The sequence below is a fragment of the Nansenia antarctica genome (genome assembly GCF_963989245.1).
Source record: "Nansenia antarctica genome assembly, chromosome: 11".
In the NCBI taxonomy this organism is placed as follows: Eukaryota; Metazoa; Chordata; class Actinopteri; order Argentiniformes; family Microstomatidae; genus Nansenia; species Nansenia antarctica.
This window is the reverse complement of record NC_137681.1, coordinates 19,360,534-19,380,180: the sequence shown is the minus strand read 5'-3', so window position 1 is coordinate 19,380,180 and position 19,647 is coordinate 19,360,534. Positions and strand designations below refer to the sequence as shown.

Here is a 19,647-nt window from a genome sequence, read left to right as displayed (position 1 = left end):
ACCCAGTAGAGCTCTGACTAACCCAGTAGAGTCCTAACTAACCCAGTAGAGCTCTAACTAACCCAGTAGAGTCCTAACTAACCCAGTAGAGCTCTAACTAACCCAGTAGAGTTCTAACTAACCCAGTAGAGCTCTAACTAACCCAGTAGAGTCCTAACTAACCCAGTAGAGCTCTAACTAACCCAGTAGAGCTCTAACTAACCCAGTAGAGCCCTGACCCAGTAGAGCTCTAACTAACCCAGTAGAGCTCTAACTAACCCAGTAGAGCCCTAACTAACCCAGTAGAGCTCTAACTAACCCAGAAGAGCTCTAACTAACCCAGAAGAGCCCTAACTAACCCAGTAGAGTCCTAACTAACCCAGAAGAGCTCTAACTAACCCAGTAGAGCTCTAACTAACCCAGTAGAGCTCTAACTAACCCAGAAGAGCCCTAACTAACCCAGTACAGCCCTAACTAACCCAGTAGAGCTCTAACTAACCCAGTAGAGTCCTAACTAACCCAGTAGAGCCCTAACTAACCCAGTAGAGTCCTAACTAACCCAGAAGAGCTCTAACTAACCCAGTAGAGCTCTAACTAACCCAGAAGAGCCCTAACTAACCCAGTAGAGCCCTAACTAACCCAGTAGAGCTCTAACTAACCCAGTAGAGTCCTAACTAACCCAGAAGAGCCATAACTAACCCAGTAGAGCCCTAACTAACCCAGTAGAGCCCTAACTAACCCAGTAGAGTCCTAACTAACCCAGTAGAGAGCTCTAACTAACCCAGTAGAGCCCTAACTAACCCAGTAGAGCCCTAACTAACCCAGTAGAGCCCTAACTAACCCAGTAGAGTCCTAACTACCCCAGTAGAGCCCTAACTAACCCAGTAGAGCCCCAACTAACCCAGTAGAGCTCTAACTAACCCAGTAGAGTCCTAACTAACCCAGTAGAGTCCTAACTAACCCAGTAGAGCCCTAACTAACCCAGTAGAGCTCTAACTAACCCAGTAGAGCTCTAACTAACCCAGTAGAGTCCTAACTAACCCAGTAGAGTCCTAACTAACCCAGTAGAGCTCTAACTAACCCAGTAGAGTCCTAACTAACCCAGTAGAGCTCTAACTAACCAAGTATAGTCCTAACTAACCCAGTAGAGTCCTAACTAACCCAGTAGAGTCCTAACTAACCCAGTAGAGCTCTAACTAACCCAGTAGAGCTCTAACTAACCCAGTAGATTCCTAACTAACCCAGTAGAGCTCTAACTAACCCAGTAGAGCTCTAACTAACCCAGTAGAGCCCTAACTAACCCAGTAGAGCTCTAACTAACCCAGTAGAGCTCTAACTAACCCAGTAGAGCCCTAACTAACCCAGTAGAGCCCTAACTCACCCAGTAGAGTCCTAACTAACCCAGTAGAGCCCTAACTAACCCAGAAGAGCCCTAACTAACCCAGAAGAGCCCTAACTAACCCAGTAGAGCCCCAACTAACCCAGTAGAGCCCTAACTAACCCAGTAGAGCCCCAACTAACCCAGTAGAGCTCTAACTAACCCAGTAGAGCCCTAACCCTAACCAAGTAGAGCCCTAACCCAGTAGAGCCCTAACTAACACAGTAGAGCCTACCGTAGCAGGACAACCGCGCCCTTAGAGCCCACAGCCAGGTCTGGGAGGGTGTCGCGGCTCATGTCCACAGATGACTGACTGATGGACAGACCAAAGAACCTCAGGCCCAGCTGGACCTCTGAGCCTGGGACTCGCTGCCAGGAAGAGAGGGAAGGAAGAGAAGAGAGGGAAGACAAGAAGACCTCAGTACAGTACAATACAGTGCAGTACAGTGGGAGGAGACATGTTTAGTTTGAATGTGTTTTCAGTCGTCTCTCTGCATGACTAGCATGACCAATACCAATACCACAACCTCATCCTCTCCCTCTCTCCATCTCTCCCTCCCTCCCTCCATCCCCTCCCTCCATCCCCCCCTCCTCCCTGCATCCCCTCCATTTCTCCCAGATGGAGCGTCTCTCCATCTCTCCATCTCTCCATCCATCCTCCAGCACCAAATTCCTGGGTGTGCACATCACTGAGGACCTCTCCTGGAAAACCAACACCGCATCACTGGCCAAGAAAGCTCAGCAACGCCTCTACTTCCTCCGCAAACTGAGATCATCATGCGCTACTTCTACCGGGGCACCATCGAGAGAATCCTGACCAGCTGCATAACTGTGTGGCACGGTGGTTGCACGGCATCCTGCCGAAAGTCCCTGCAGCGCACTGTGAGAGCAGCTGAGAAGATCATTGGAGCCCCCCTCCCTTCCCTCCAGGACATTTTTGACACACGCAGGCGAGACCACACATCCCACACACAGCTTCTTCAGTCTCCTGCCGTCAGGGAAAAGACTGAGGAGCCTCCGGGCAAGGACTAGCAGGCTGAGGGATAGCTTTATCCACCAGGCTGTCAGGAAGCTGAACTATCTCCCGCCCCACCTACTCTGCCCCCACTGCCCCCTACTCTGCCCCCACTGTCAGGAAGCTGATCTCTCTCCCCGCCCCCCCCCTAATCTGCCCACACTGACTCCGGACTAATAACAATCTCACTTCATGCATACGGTATGTGACGCCTCCCACTCTACCTGCATATTGGCTGTTGCGGGTTCCTGTGGGAGCCTTGGCAGAGTGGGTAGGTCGTCAGGCTAAATGGTTTCACCTGGGTTTGGGGAGCTGAGGATGTGTATGGGTGTGTCCTCAGCTCTCTCTCTCTACCTTTCGTTTGCTTGGGTTCAGTTAGGGTTTTGGTAAGGTCTCAGGGTACCACGTTTTGGGGCCTTTTAGTTTTACATTACATACATCCATACACCCTCTACACATACAACATACATTCTACAACCATTCACTCATGGCATACACCACTGACTCTTATCCATATTCATATACACATGTTATTTCGTTTATTCTGGCTTATTTACTTAAATAAAACTTAAGTTGTATCATTTAAACACGTGTGGACTCCCTTATTTGCCACTACCTTCGGGTGTGTGACACATACATACAAGCATACCTGTACTTTAGCCACTTTACTCTATTATACTGAGCCAATTACCACTATTGCACTATTGTCATTGTTCATATTGTCTTTCACCCCTGTACATTGTACCGCACATTACAAATCTTTTATATAGTATTTTTGTATATATATACATATGTTTTTTTAATCTTATTATATTATTATATTCGTATTATATTGTTATTTATTGCTTTTGTTTGCTATGCACCGTGGATGAGAGGGAAACGCAATTTCAGCCCTCTGTATGTCTGTACATACTGTATATTGGATTGACAATAAAGCTGACTTTGACTATCCCCTTCATCTCTCTATCCCCTCCTTTCTCCAACACACACACACACACACACACGCGCACACACACACACACACGCACGCACGCACGCACGCACGCACACACACACACACACACACACACACACACACACACACACACACACACACACACACACACAAACACACACACACACACACACGCACACATACGCACATACACACACACACACACACACAAACACACACACACACACACACACACACCTGAGAATAGTCTTGGCTGACTCCTCCTCTCGTCCCATGGAAGATGTAGATGCTGCCTCGCCCGTCATCCTCCAGCGGCGCCCCCACCGCCAGGTCGTTGAACCCATCTCTGTTGAGGTCTGACAGTGGGGCGAGAGACGTCCCGAACCGGCCCCGCCCCTCTGGAGCTCCCGTCAGGACATCCCTGAACCCTCTGCAGTCAACACCAGCCTGGAGGACAGTCAAAGGTCCGGTCAAAGGTCAGACAGTCAAAGGCAGTCAAAGGTCCGGTCAAAGGTCAGGCAGTCAAAGGTCTGGGAGAGGAAAGACGTAGACCCCCTACTTCATAAGCTACTGGGTTAGTGATACATGGCTTGTAAACAATACAAAAAGGAATTTAAAAAAAGCGATCATTTAATTATGTGTATTTATGTGTTTTTAGCATGTTGATGTTCTATCAGCATGTTGTGATTTGCTACACATGCAGTTAGATGTCACATAGCGATGTTTTCTTGTTAGCTGCTAGGTAACTATGGTTGCAAACAAGTGTTTTGATTCAGAGCGATTTTCTCTGATTCTCTGTTTGAGGTGTACCAACATTTAAAAACTGAAAAATGACCTTGCCCTACTGACTTTTTCACCAGACCCACCACAGTTGAGATGGTAAACTCACTCCTCCAGTTCAAATACCCACAACCACCCGCACTGTCCAATTGACAGCTTTTTGATTGTAGCTGGTCGACATCGGGTATTTGAGGAGGCGGTGGTCACGTGTGTTGGCAAGTCAGAGGTCACAAGTTCGAGGCTCGGTCAGAGCAAGTCAAATTGCGACAACTTGTCTGTTTCACATAGACCACCTACTTACCCGTCTGAGAGAGGACAGACAGATAGATAGATAGATAGATAGATAGATAGATAGACAGACAGACAGACAGACAGATAGATAGACAGACAGACAGACAGACAGATAGATAGATAGATCGTCAAATAGACAGACAGATAGACAGACAGACAGATAGACAGATGTACACCACCCACTCCATCTGAGAGAGGACAGACGTAGACTCGGCCCACACTGTCCTTCTCCATGAACATGGGAGCAGATATGAGGACCAGGTCTGAATAGGAGTCTCCATCAACATCCATCACACAGATCTCTGCACCAAAATAGATCCCAATCTGAGAGAGAGAGAGGGGGGGGGAGAATACTGGTGATGAGAAAATAACTTAATTCCAATCATAACAAAGCTAGAGGGAAGATTTCAGAGGGACCAGACTTTCAGGTCATACAATGAAATGGTTTTCAATCAACATGAATTCAATATCTTTAGTGGCCCAACAATAACAACATCCATACGTTCCATACACACCTGTCCTGTACTGGGGATGGTCTGGGCAGTGCCAGAGGTTCTAGTGGAGAACACCGTCACCTGGCCCGTGTGTCCATATCTCGGGGCTCCCAACAATGTGTAGCGGTGACGCATTGTCATAGCAACCGCCATAGAGTAACCTGAGACAAGAAAACACCAATCAATCAATCAATCAATCTTTACTAGATTGATTTACTTAATCTTTATAAAAAAACGTTTTATACACAACTGCACTGTACGGAAAATACATAAAAACAGAGAGAGGTGAGGAAGACAAAGGAGGTTTTGGGGTCAGAGGTCATCAGTGCGATGAGCTAAACAGTTCTGACCTGAATAACTGTCTGGTTCCATGCTGTCATGGCGCCGTAAGACGGGGGTCCCTGAGATGCTCTGGTACTCCTGGTAGGCCCCCCGCCACGTGTACGCGCCCACGGCGCCCACCTGGAACCCACTCTGGCAGCACAAGACCACAAAGTGTGAGGGTGTGTAGAGATGTATAGGTGTTTGTAGGGGTGTGTAGAGGGGTGTGTAGAGGTGTGTAGAGATGTATAGGGGGGTGTAGGGTGTGTAAAGGTGTGTATAGGTGTGTAGGGGTGTGTAGAGTTGTGTATGGGGTGTGTAGAGGTGTGTAGGGGTGTGTAGAGGTGTGTAGTGGTGTGTAGAGGTGTGTACTAGGGTATGTAGAGGTGTGTAGAGGTGTGTAGGGGTGTGTAGAGGTGTATAGGGGTATGTAGAGGTGTATAGGGGTATGTAGAGGTGTGTAGGGGTGTGTAGAGGTGTGTAGGGGTGTGTAGAGGTGTGTAGAGGTGTATATAGGGGTGTGTAGGGGTGTGTAGAGAGGTGTGTAGGGGTGTGTAGAGGTGTGTAGAGTTGTATAGGGGTGTGTAGGGGTGTGTAAAGGTGTATAGGGGTGTGTATAAGGTGTGCAGAGGTGTGTAGGGTGTGTATGGTTATATAAGGTGCTATATAAATAACGCTTATTATTATTATTATTATTATTATTATTATTGTATTACAATTTGTGCTTTTGTCAAATTGTGACGTGACATTCTCAAAGGAACATACAGAGGTGTCACGGGTAAGTTCAGCTTCACAATAAGAAGATGATACCTGAGCCCCAGGGACATAGACGGCGCTGAACCCCTCTTGGCCCATCTCCATCTTCAACGCCTCACCACTGCTCTGAGACCCTGGAAGGCAGCATGAAGACAAGACACTGGTCAGCCTGACAGGCAGCAGACAAGACACTGGTCAGCCTGACAGGCAGGAGACAAGACACTGGTCAGTCTGGCAGGCAGGGGACAAGACACTGGTCAGCCTGACAGGTAACAGCCTGAGAACAGAGAGATGCTGACCTGTGATGTTGTCATGAACACATCTCTATTAGCGCTGCCCCGCCTACCTGAGAGCAGGTGAGACAGCTGTAGCATAGCGCCCTAAGAGTCGGTCGTACACTAATCAGCAGAGCCAGCTCTTGTGATAACTCTACAGGTACACATCACAGAGGATCCCACATCGTCAGGCAGATGGAGGCTGCCAGCGTACCTTCAATAGGGAAAATGCTGTTCTGTAATGTATCCCTGATCCTCTCAAGTGCTGCGAAGCTATTAACTCGAAACACATGACCACTCGTTGGGGCCGAGGCGATGGTGTTCAACTCCTTTATGGCCCCTTGGTTGTCGAAGGCCGTGCCCACCTGGGAAGAACACACAGACACAGTCAGGATATGAACATGCTGCACGTTGTGTTGAACAAAACACGCCGAAACTAACATCTTACCCCGATTGCGAATCGTTCAATCTGCTTGGCGTCAGCTTGTCTGGCTGCGTTCGGCAGGTCAGTTTTGTCATGTGACTCCCCGTCAGTTATGACGACCAACACCTTCTTAGCTCCTGTTCGGGATCCGTAAGTGGATGAGAAGACGCTTTCGCTGGGAGGGAAAGGTTTAAGGATGTCTATTAAAGCCTCTCTCAGCTTTATGCCATTGGCTGTTGTTTTACACAGTACTGTGAGAGCATCAATTATTTGTATATATGGTCCCAGTGGGAATCAAATCCACAACCTTAGCATTGCTAATACCATGACAGAAAGAGGCAGAGTATGATGCATCTCAAAGGAGGTACAGTATGCTGATGTCATGATTCAGTCATGCACTCACACAACTTTCTTGATGGCGGCTGCTGTGTAAGTCCCTCCCCTTATCTGATTGATTTTATTGACTTGGTTTTGCCAGGATACAGAATTGAACTGGTTAAAGTAAAACTCCACACGGGTGTACCCTGAATACTGGGTCACAGAAAACTGTAAAAAGAGAGTGGACAGAGTCTACATTAGGCCTCAGACATTACAGACACAGGACACACTACAGACAGCTCAGTGACAGGACACACTACAGACAGCGTAGTGTGTTGATCACATTATAGCTGAGTTGAATTGCTCTTCAGCTTCAGTAGATGACCACAGTTTATGAATGATTATAGATTTATTTATTTTTTGGCTGAATACTGTAATATTAAGAATGAACACAATCTGACAGTGAGATTTTAGCTTTACTAGTTGTCGTGGGATGTATTCCAAAGTTCTTACCTGAGTATCCAGTTTCACAAGAGGATTGATCAGACTTATTACAAAGCTTTTCATTTTGCCAAAGTCGAGTGCGTTTACACTGCCGGAACCATCCAATATAAAGGCAATGTCTGTTTCCCCAGGGCAGTCTGGTCAACATGAGAGAAAAACACTCAGGTATTTCACTGTTGTTAGGTAATAACTTGGGTTATAGGGTTATAGTTAGGGTTGTGGTTTGTGGCTAATTAGTTGAACAGTTGTTGATAGTTAGTGGAACATGATTAAACCATATATGGAGACTCTCCAGTAGATGGCGCTACACCCTTTACTAAAGTGAATGTTGCATGATGGTCATCAGATGGCCCGCCGACAGCCCTATTTACAGAGGGTGGAGCTCCTGTTTACAGAGGGTGTTTACAGAGGGTGTTTACAGAGGGTGGAGCTCCTGTTTACAGAGGGTGTTTACAGAGGGTGTTTACAGAGGGTGTTTACAGAGGGTGGAGCTCCTGTTTACAGAGGGTGGAGCTGTGGTAGAGGTGGACGACTCCAGGGTCCAGTATTTCAACACTTTTAATCTGGAACAGAATGATTCGGTTTCTTTTTATCTGGATCACAATGATCTGGTTTCTTTTTGTGCTCTCGATCAGATGGAGCTGGCTAATCTGATCCTGGAGAGGGTTAGGGTTAGGGATGTGATCCTGGAGAGGGTTAGGGTTAGGCGTGTGATTCTGGAGAGGGTTAGGGTTAGGGGTGTGATCCTGGAGAGGGTTAGGGTTAGGGATGTGATCCTGGAGAGGGTTAGGGTTAGGGGTGTGATCCTGGAGAGGGTTAGGGTTAGGGGTGTGATCCTGGAGAGCACAAAAACAAACCAGATCTGATCCAGATTCAAGTTTGGAAATAGTGGGCCCAGGACTTTTGGATTCAACCCTAGGCATAAAACACATATGCAACGAGAAACTACAGGGGAGAGGGGCCGGGGAGGTTTCAGGAGGGACAGTTAAGGTGTAGCATGAAGAGATGGAGGTCTTCAGTCTAGGGCTCTATGTTTCTGCTTACCCTGCAGAGAGGCAGGGACAGGTAATCCAAACACTCCACTTCCGTCCTCCTCCACACACATGCCGTTGTACGTGGTGATGGTCTTACACTCTCTAGGAATGGTTGGACCACACACCTGAGGGAAGGGGGAAATATGTTGATGATGAAGTCATGTTATCATCTCTCTTACAACGCTTGCTCATCTCACAGACACGCACACGCACATGCACACTGGACTCACCAGGGTCCGTGGCAATGTTGGATGCTTCGTCATGGTCAGACCCAGAGACATGTTGACGGCCTGGCTGGGCTGGCCTAGAACAACACAGATCAGACATCCTACCTGTCAGTCATGTGACGTACCTGTCAGTCATGTGATGTACCTGCAGGTCATGTGACCTACCTGGCCAATTTAGAGATGTGCAGGTAGAGGAGGCAACACTGCAGCTGTACAGTCGTCCTCTTTTGTCCCCTTTCTGCTCCTGAGGGGCGCTGACCAGCAGGCTAGGACACACACACACACGGACACACACACACACACTTGACTTTTATTGTGTTTGATTATGTTCTTTCATCAACTTGTCTAGACTAAAAGATCTAGACCAGGGGTTTTCAAAGTGTGAGGTGCGCCTCCCCAGGGGGGCGCCAGAGAGCTTCAAGGAAGGCGCCTGTGTTAATGTTAATGTTTTTGAATGAAATGTGTTTTTTTTAAAGACAGTGCTTAGAAACTAAGCACAACGAGCTAGCATCCAAACCACCAGAGTTTTTCCAAAGGAAACTCGAAGCGTTAGGTGTGTGCATGTGGTGTGTGCATGTTACAATTCTCTTAGGGGAGGCTCACTGTCTTGGACTTTGAAAACCCCTGATCTAGACTCATGTAATGGATCTAGACTAGACTAAAAGATCTATTCTAGACTAATGTAATGGATCTAGACTAGACTAAAAGATCTATTCTAGACTAATGTAATGGATCTAGGCTAGACTAAAAGATCTAGACTAATGTAAAGGATCTAGACTAATATAATGGATCGAGACTAAAGGATCAATACACTCCTTGCCCCTACCACTTAGCCCTACCCCTCCGTTTTGTGTGTTCACGCGTAGGGATAGAGTGTCACCATTCTTGTTGGGATAGAGGGGGAGGGCAAAGTGGTTAGGGTTAACTCAGTTTTTTCAGAGGCATACTCAAAACCGGATGTTATGAGAAATCTCCCAGAATGCCTTGCAAATCATCATCAAGCAACAAAAACCCCCGACAAATGTAATTATCTAACCATAGTATTATTTTAGTTTAATGTCTTTTCAATGTATTATAGACCTTTTCTTATAACAAGCATAACACAAAATTGCTAGTATGCTGATGTATCTAGCTAGCTAGCTAAAGTTACAACATTGTTTTAACACTAGAAGAGCCACTGGTGAGGAAAATGATAAGCTAGTATAAAGCTGTTCAGTATTTCTGTGTAGGAGGCAGGCTAATGTATAAGAGGCGCCATCTAGTGGTCTTTGTGCGTCAGTAACAGCTTCCCATTCTAAAGACTATGGTCATCTGATTTTCACATATTTCCATCATATTTCCATTTCGCATTTCCCCCCTTTGATGGCATATGACGCCCGAAATTTCCAGACTGCACTTGTTACCGCTCTTCTAAAATCAGTGCAGACTGGCAGGGTAGGAGCTCGGGTTGCTAGCCTACAGAGCACCGCTATTCTGTCATGAAGTGGCCTGGTAATGATTTGATGACTTGTTTGATCGATTGATACCATGACACTTAGTTGACGGCGAGCGTCCATGCTTTTCTATGATACTACTAAAGGAAGTCCCGCCCTGTCTGGACCTAAATGGCCTCGGTCCGGTAATTCCTCTCACCGTGATTGGCTGCTCTGGACCACCTTGTATCCGAATCCAGCCGCCGTTGGTCTGGTGAAGCTCTTCCAGGGCACGGGGTCAATGTTGAAGGCCTGGGCAGCATGGCACACTGAGACAGAGAGACACAAGGGGCTGAGGAGACCTCCACTGACCAGGGGAGGCTGGGGGAGGTAGAACACCAGGGGAGGCTGGGGGAGGTAGAACACCAGGGGAGGCTGGGGGAGGTAGAACACCAGGGGAGGCTGATGGAGGTAGAACACAAGGGCAGGCTGGTGGATGCTGGGGGAGGCTGGTGGAGGTAGGAATCGGAGGACAAGCTTGATTGTGTGTACCATACTCATGCCATGCATTACAATGAGCCTCTGATTGAGCCTCCGATTCTTCAACCAGCCTCCCCTGCTACTGAACCATCTGCAACCATACTCGTAATCTTAAACCTAACCCTAATTCTAACCCTAGCCCTAACTCTAACCGTAGCCCTAGCCCTTACCGTAAGCCTAACCCGAACCTTAATAAACAATTCACTCTTTCATTTCATTAAAACTGAGAAACTGTTGGAAGAGAGTGAGATATTTAAAGATGTACATGTGAATGTGACTCATCGGGTGAGAAACATCTATTTACAGATTACAGAAGTTATGATCTACATACACTGTATAACTGTATAACCACTGTATAACAACTGTATAACTGTATAACCCACTGTATAACTGTATAACCCACTGTATAACTGTATAACCCACTGTATAACTGTATAACCACTGTATAACTGTATAACAACTGTATAACTGTATAACCCACTGTATAACTGTATAACCACTGTATAACTGTATAACCCACTGTATAACTGTATAACCACTGTATAACTGTATAACAACTGTATAACCACTGTATAACCACTGTATAACAACTGTATAACCACTATATAACTGTATAACAACTGTATAACTGTATAACCACTGTATAACCACTGTATAACCACTGTATAACTGTATAACCACTGTATAACTGTATTACCCACTGTATAACCACTGTCATCAACAAAACATTAATGTCCGTTAAAATACTCTGTGAAAGTCAGACAGGCAGCACCATTACGATTGATGAGGATGATAATAATAATAATAACAATAACAATAACAATAACAACAATCATAATAATATAATAATAATAATACATTAAATGTGTATAGCGTTTTCTCATGGACTCAAAACACTTAACATGTCAAAAATAAAAATAAAGGATGACAGTCACAGAACATAATGTGACAGCAGCTGGTGGAAGTGGAACAAGTTGGCAACCAACCAAATGTTCAGACTTTTATTCTGAAAAAAGTTAATAAAATTGAAAACCAATGACACACTCGCTAGTCAAGCCAAAATATTGCAATGCAATGGATTCGGTCAGTAATTCCCACTACTACCTAGTCAGTGTAGAGTAGAATGAAGTAGAGTAGAAAAGTCCTGAACATTTTGATTGGTTGCCGACTTGTTCCCGCTTTCACTAGCTGCGAAGAAGCTTTTTGGTCATATGGGCGACTTCAGAATTGCAGACATGCAGACTTTTTCACCAGACCTTGTCACAAAAATCCAGCCCTGTACATTAGAAGCCTAATCAGGTGGGTGTTTAACACGGTTTCAGAGTCAACCCTGTCAGCAGCTCTGAAGTGGAGACTTCCACAGGCCAGGAGCAGCAGAGGAGGAAGCTCTGCCACCCATAGCATCTCTGATGGCAAAGTCAAAGCTGTTACCAGTTAGCTAACTTAGCTAACTATTGGACAGAGACAGTAGACAAAGACAGAAAGTAAGGAGGAGATGGTATGTCAGCAGGGCATGATTCAAACCCGTTCCGACATGGGCATATACTGTAGACCATGATACCAGACCACTGGACCACCCCAGGCCATGGTACCAGACCACTGGACCACCCCAGGCTATAGTACTGGTACCAGACCACTGGACCACCCCAGGCCATGGTACCAGACCACTGGACCCCCCCAGGCCATGGTACCAGACTACTGGACCACCCCAGGCCACCATACTGGTACTAGACCACTAGACCACCCCAGACCATGGTACTGATACCAGACCACTAGACCACCCCAGACCATGGTACTGGTACCAGACCACTGGACCACCCCAGGCCTTACAACTTAGTTCACCTTGAGGTGAAACACTCTACATATTTTCCTTTAATATCCATGTATTGTAGGTGTCAGCTGACCCTCTGTGTGACTCAGAGTAGCCATATTTAATCTAAGTGTGGATGTCTCAGGAAGGTCAAATGTCAATCAACTGACAAGTCACTTCCTGATGACCAGCTGCAACACACAGGGAAGCGTGTACACACACATGTAAGCCCACACACACACACGCACACAGAGAAGAAGTGAAGGAAGTTGCCAATGAGGGTGTGTATGTGTTCATCGTCTTTCACACAAATACAGTATTTTGTGAGTACACCCTTTAGATTTTTGCAAATATTCTGTTATATCCTTTCAGGGGATAACATTATCCTACTGAAACTTTGATATAACTTAAAGTAGTCAGTGTGCTGCTTGAATAACAGTATAGATTTATTGTCCTTTGAAAATTACTCAGTACACAGTTGTTAACGTCTAAACAGCTGGCAACAAAAGTGAGTACACCCCATAGTGAACATGTCCTAATTGTGCCCAATGATGTTGTTTTCCCGCCCTGGTGTCATGTGATAAACTAGTGTTACAAGGATTCAGGTGTAAATGATAAGCAGGGCTGTTAAATTTGGTGTTTTGGGCACAATTCTCTCTGAATGCTGGACAACATGGCACCTCATGGCAAGGAACTCTCTGAGCGGCTGAAAAAAAGGATTATTGCGCTTCACAAAGATGGCCTTGGCTATAAGAAGATTGCCAACACCCTGAAAATGAGTTGCAGCACAGTGGCTAAGATCATACAGCGGTTTTCCAGGACAGGTTCCACTCGGAACAGGCCTCGCCAGGGTCGACCAAAGAAGTTGAGTCCACGTGCTCAGCGTCATATCCAGAGGTTGGTTTCCAAAAATAGACGTGCGAGTGCTTCCAGCATTGCTGCAGAGGTTGCAGAAGTGGGATGTCAGCCTGTCAGTGCCCAGACCATACGCCGCACACTGCATCAAATCGGTTTGTATGGCCGTCGCCCCAGACAGAAGCCTCTTCTGAAACCGATGCATAAGAAAGCCCGCAAACAGTTTGCTGAAGACAATGAATCCAAGAACATGAGTTACTGGAACCATGTCCTGTGGTCTGATGAGACCAAAATAAACCTGTTTGGGTCAGATGGTGTCCGGCGTGTGTGGCGGCACCCTGGTGAGGAGTACCAAGACAAATGTGTTTTGCCTACAGTCAAGCATGGTGGTGGCAGCATCATGGTCTGGGGCTGCATGAGTGCTGCCGGCACTGGGGAGCTGCATTTCATTGAGGGACACATGAATTCCAATATATACTGTGACATCCTGCAGCAGAGCATGATCCCCACTCTTCGGAAACTGGGCCGTAGGGCAGTTTTCCAACATGATAATGACCCTAAACACACCTCCAAGATGACAACGGCCTTGCTGAAGAAGCTGAAGGTTAAGGTGATGGACTGGCCAAGTATGTCTCCAGACCTAAACCTAATTGAGCACATGTGGGGCATCCTCAAGAGGAAGGTGGAGGAGTGCAAGGTGTCCAACATCCGTGGGCTCCGTGATGTCGTCATGGAGGAGTGGAAGAAGATTCCAGAAGCAACCTGTGCAGCTCTGGTGAATTCCATGCCCAGGAGGGTTAAAGCAGTGCTAGATAACAATGGTGGTCACACAAAATATTGACACTTTGGGCACAATTTAGACATGTTCACTATGGGGTGTACTCACTTTTGTTGCCAGCTGTTTAGACATTAACAGCTGTGTACTGAGTAATTTTCAATGGACAATAAATCTATACTGGTATTCAAGCAGCACACTGACTACTTTAAGTTATATCAAAGTTTCATTAAGATAGTGTTATCCCCTGAAAGGATATGACAGAATATTTGCAAAAATCTAAAGGGTGTACTCACTTTTGAGATATACTGTATACACGTACAACAAACGGTGAGTCAGCAAAGCCCAGAGGATCATCAAAGATCCCAGCCACCCTAACCACTTACGTGGTAATATCGCACCTAAAATGGGTAAGAGCATTGCCGTAACACGGAAATGCTCTAGGTATGTAAAACACTCTGAACCAAGTGATCTAAGCTTTAGTTTTGTCACAGTTTTGTCTTAAGTACTGTCCAGTCATTTGGTCATCTGCAGTTAAGAAAGATCTAAGAAAACTCAAAATCGCTCAAAACAAAGCTGCTAGATTAGCTCACCATTTTTCAACGCGCACAAGTGTTTTGGAAAAGCTCTCATGGCTTCCTGTAGAAAACAGATACAAGATACAGATACAATCCAGTCTTCTAGTGCTGAGGCACAAACATGTACATTTTCAAGCCTGCAAACTGTGACACTTTAAAATAATGTGAAAAAATACTTTTTGTGCAATATGACAACCCTAGTTGACTATCTGTGCAGTATAGTACAGTGGGCTGTGTACATAGCCTTTATTGATGTAAACCAGCTCCTTACCTTCTTGTGATTTTATGCATCTATGCTTTTTCTAAAATGTGTTTTCTTTTTCCTTTCCTAACACCAGGGGAGCCACCCCTCCTAAATGTCGTTGTTTGGTACCTGTACTGTAGCAATGACAAATAAAGTCCATTCCATTCCATTCCATTCCATTCCATTCTGATCTTCTTCAGGAATGTCATAAATAACAAGAAACCACAGTAATGTACATCAGAAGTGAAAATAACTATCTGACCAGATAGGCCGGTTCAGGATATCTCTTACCACCTAGACCTAGGGCAAATCTTCTCAAATCTATTGTAATTTACAGAGCCATTACAGGATGGAACTCTTTACCTAAGTACGTTATTAAAACTAATTCTAGAGGCACTTTTAAGAAAAAATAAAGGGGCACTTAATACAATTAACTCTACGAACGAACAGTAGATGATTCACCTTGTTTGCTGATTGTTGTATTTCTTTTTTTTCTTCCTTTTTTTATTATTATGGATATTTGTAAGCGATGTATGTATGTATATAATGTTTATAACTGTCTGTATGTATATAATGTTGATAATTGTCCAAATATGATTTTTGTGTCAGAAGACTAGCTGATGTCATGGCATTAGCTAATGGGGATTCTAATAAACAAAACAAAGAAAAACAGTCTGTTTGAACCGATGTCATCCAAAAGACGAAGCCTCTTCCGGAGCCTCAGGGCCAAAACTCAGAGGCTAATCAACAGCTACTTCCCCCAGGCAATCAGGCTCATGGACATGCCTACTGTAGACAATTGACTATTATCCAAAAGCATACCCCATGTGTACAGACTACCTAAACCTAAAAGCTCACAGCCACTTTACTACTATCACTTATGTCCTGTACGATTGTCCTGTACACTCTTTATTGAATTATGCCTAGTGCCTTATTGTCTACAAATTACAAAATACTGCTAATTGTAAATAATCTTATTTGTCACTTATGCCCTGTGCTACTGTCACTTTTTTATTATCTTGTATTATGCCTATTGCCTTATTGTCTTGTGCTGCAATGTCAGGAATCAAAGCCTAAGAATTTTACTCTCTTACACTTGTGTAATGACCAGCTCAGTGGCCTTGCAGTTAGAGTGTCCGCCCTGAGATTGGGAGGTTGTGAGTTCGATCCCCGGCCGAGTCATACCAAAGACTATAAAATGGTACCTGATGCCTCCCTGCTTTCCTCCCATTAAGGGTTGGATTGGGGGTAAGACCCTGCGACATACCAGTCTCATGTTCAGGAGGTGTACTTGTACATCAAGCCGCCTCACGCTATGGAAACAGGAGATAGGCTCCTGCCTCCTAAGGGCCAATAAGCTCGAGAGAACCATCGGTTCTCAAGGCTACTTACTTACAATTGTGTAATGTGGCGTATCAAAAAACTTGAAACACACACCATAATATACACTGCATCTCTATCACAATGAATACATGTACAGGTTCATGAGAACTGACACAAATACTTTACCAACCTTACCACTGACACTTCCTACCACGTCCTGTAACACCCCACCTAGCCCATCTAGCTATATATATATATATATAGGTTTTTTTAATATTTCAAAGCTATATAGCTTGTTTTACAATTACAGGTTCTGAAGTATATTTACATTTTAACTAGAATCAATGATCTAAAGTAGCCACCCATGGAGACACACACACACAGATATGCGCACGCACGCACGCACGCGCACGCATGCACACACACACACACACACACACACACACACCACCCACACCACCCACACGCACACACACACACACATACATACACACTCACACACACACACACACACATACACACACACACACACACACACACACACACACATACAGACACACACACACATACACACACACACACACACACACACACACACTGTAGAACCAGCAACCATCGACAAGAGACCAGATGAGTTCTCTCTGGGATCATCTGTGACCTTCACTCCTACTGATCTCCACTCTAGAGCACCGTGTGAATAAAAACAACACACGCACACACATACGCACGCACAGAAGGTGATGACATTGACATGAAACATTTTTTTATAATCAGCTTGCATATTATCTTAGTAATAATAATATTGTATCACCATTTCAATCTGGCTTCAGGCCTAATCACTCCACAACTACAGCCCTACTTAAATGTACTAATGATGCTGCAAATAACAGTGAAATCACACTATCTTTATTGATCTAACAAAAGCTCATTGACCGCTATCTGCTCTTAGACAAACTCCATGCTATCTTCCTTTCTGATAATGCAATCTTGTGGTTTAATTCATACTTTCATAACAGAAAACAATGTGTCGTATTGAATGGAAATATCTCTGATTTCGCAATTCAACAATGAGGTGTGCCCCATGGCTCAACATCGGGACTACTTCTTTGTTTACTACTTGTATGTTAACAATTTACCATACATTTTCAATAACTGCTGTGCTCAACGTTATGCTGATGACACTATCATATACACATCTAAACCGGACATATTACAAATTCAAGTTTCTCTTCAGTCTGATTTCAACATCTTACAAGATTGGCTCTTACATAACAAATTTCTGCTCAACAAATCAAAATCTTATACTATGATCTTTGGTACTAGACAGAAACTCAAATCTATACCCTCTTACATCTTTCAGTCCAGTCACTGATTCCGTCCTATCCTCCACAGTCACCAGCATGAAGTCCTCAACCTGCGCCTTGGACCCCATTCCCACCTCCCTAGTCAAGGCCTGTCTCCCCACATTCACCCCACTCATCACAAACATAATTAACTCCTCCCTGTCCACCGGCATTGTCTCCCCTGCCCTCAAGCTCGCTGCTATTACCCCCATACTTTAAAAACCCGGTCTCAACCCTGACACCCAACAACTACCGGCCTATTTCCAATCTCACCTTCCTGTCTAATATCTTCGAGAAAGTTGTTGCTGCCCAACTCAAATCCCACCTCAACTCCAATAACCTGTATGAACCATTCCAATCTGGCTTCCGTTCCAAACACAGCACTGAAACAGCACTACTAAAAATCACCAATGACATACTATTATTATTTCTGCTGTTATGATTGTGATATTATGTTAGGACCCTCTCTAATAAAGAAATGTACAACATTGCCTTACCGGCCAGCAGGTAGAGAGGGAGAGGGATCATGGAGGCGCTCCTCTGGACATCTACAGCTCTGAAAACGAACAGAAAGGAACAGAAGAATAGAGAGAATGAGAGAGAGAGGGAGTGGCTGAGGGGTGGAGAGACAGAGGCAAAAGGAGGATATTAACCAAACAGAGAAGCAAACAGATGACAAATGAAAGTGAAGAGAGAAAAAGAGAGAGAGACGGGGGGGGGGATAGAACAAACCTTGCTAAGTCACTTTCATAGGGAACAATTATTCCACATGCGTGGCTTAGTGATGCTGAAAGTGTGTTCCAAAACCATGCCAATCAAATCACTTATTTATCCGAACCCATTTTGTAATCTTTCAGTAAACAACTATTGAACTACCACCCCACTCAGGGCGTTATGGTGTAGAGCACATCCGTGCGTTCTACAATAAACTGGGTGTACGCAAAGATGATTTTAAACTCTCCATGGTGTCAAACGATGAGGTGTTTAAAAAACTGGGCGCTCTACACTCAGAAAAGGCCACGGGCCATGACAATATTCCAGCCAGATTTCTAAAAGACTCAGCTGCCTCCATTACCCCAATCATCACCCACATAATAAACCTCTCCATCAAACAGGGACACGTCCCCCTTGACTTTAAAATAGCAAGGGTAACCCCACTGTATAAAAAAGGAAGCAAATTAGACCCTGGCAACTACCGACCTGTTTCTATTCTTAATTCCATCTCGAAACTTATGGAAAAAATAGTTTATGAACAGGTTGATAGGTACCTTACCGAAAAAAATCTGATGTATGAATTTCAATCAGGATTCAGAACATCCCATTCCACTGACACATGCCTTCTCTATTTGAACGACCACATCAACCATGAGGTGGACTCGGGCAAGTACTGCGGCATGGTCATGCTGGACCTCCAGAAGGCCTTCGACACAGTAGATCACCACATATTGTTAGATAAACTGAAAGCAATTGGGTTCGATAGAACATCGGTGAGCTGGATGCAATCCTACTTAGAGGGGAGGGAACAGGTGCTTAGTGTGAACGGAACACTGCCCCCCCCCCTCCCAGTGACCTGCGGCGTTCCACAAGGAAGCATATTGGGACCTTTACTGTTCCTAATATATGTGAATGACATGTCATCAGCATGTGATTGCAATTTGTTCCTGTTCGCGGATGACTCGGCTCTGCTGGTCTCTGACAGGGACATATTGCAGGTGGAAAAAGCGCTAAGCACTGAACTGAGTAGAATCTGCATCTGGCTAGCTGACAATAAACTATCAATACACCTAGGTAAAACTGAAACCATCCTATACGGATCCCCATCTAAACTCAGAAAGGCTGTACATTTCAAAATAAAAGTGGGTAACATTAATATCACAAGAAAAGAGGATATTACATACCTGGGCTCCATCTTAGAGGCAAATCTTTCCGGAGATAAAATGGCAGCAAAAGTAATCAAAAAAGTGAACCATAGAACTAGATTCTTGTACAGGATATCCTCACTTGTCAGTAAAAACA

At 44.9% G+C, this 19,647-nt stretch overlaps 1 protein-coding gene across 1 annotated transcript in view; it reads right to left on the bottom strand.

The window, feature by feature from the left end:
• The window catches only part of LOC308167961 (integrin alpha-D-like), a gene marked incomplete at both ends in the record, with an annotated part of 35,246 nt that overhangs the window by 10,332 nt on the left and 5,267 nt on the right, over nucleotides 1–19,647 (bottom strand). The window contains 14 exons of the mRNA XM_080542440.1: nucleotides 1,593–1,726; nucleotides 3,565–3,774; nucleotides 4,603–4,722; nucleotides 4,914–5,053; nucleotides 5,243–5,366; nucleotides 6,024–6,103; nucleotides 6,459–6,609; nucleotides 7,152–7,214; nucleotides 7,500–7,627; nucleotides 8,535–8,649; nucleotides 8,755–8,828; nucleotides 8,917–9,017; nucleotides 10,384–10,492; nucleotides 18,129–18,187. Of these exons, the coding sequence (XP_080398566.1) occupies nucleotides 1,593–1,726; nucleotides 3,565–3,774; nucleotides 4,603–4,722; nucleotides 4,914–5,053; nucleotides 5,243–5,366; nucleotides 6,024–6,103; nucleotides 6,459–6,609; nucleotides 7,152–7,214; nucleotides 7,500–7,627; nucleotides 8,535–8,649; nucleotides 8,755–8,828; nucleotides 8,917–9,017; nucleotides 10,384–10,492; nucleotides 18,129–18,187 (1,608 nt within the window). The remainder of the gene's footprint in view (nucleotides 1–1,592; nucleotides 1,727–3,564; nucleotides 3,775–4,602; nucleotides 4,723–4,913; nucleotides 5,054–5,242; nucleotides 5,367–6,023; nucleotides 6,104–6,458; nucleotides 6,610–7,151; nucleotides 7,215–7,499; nucleotides 7,628–8,534; nucleotides 8,650–8,754; nucleotides 8,829–8,916; nucleotides 9,018–10,383; nucleotides 10,493–18,128; nucleotides 18,188–19,647) is intronic.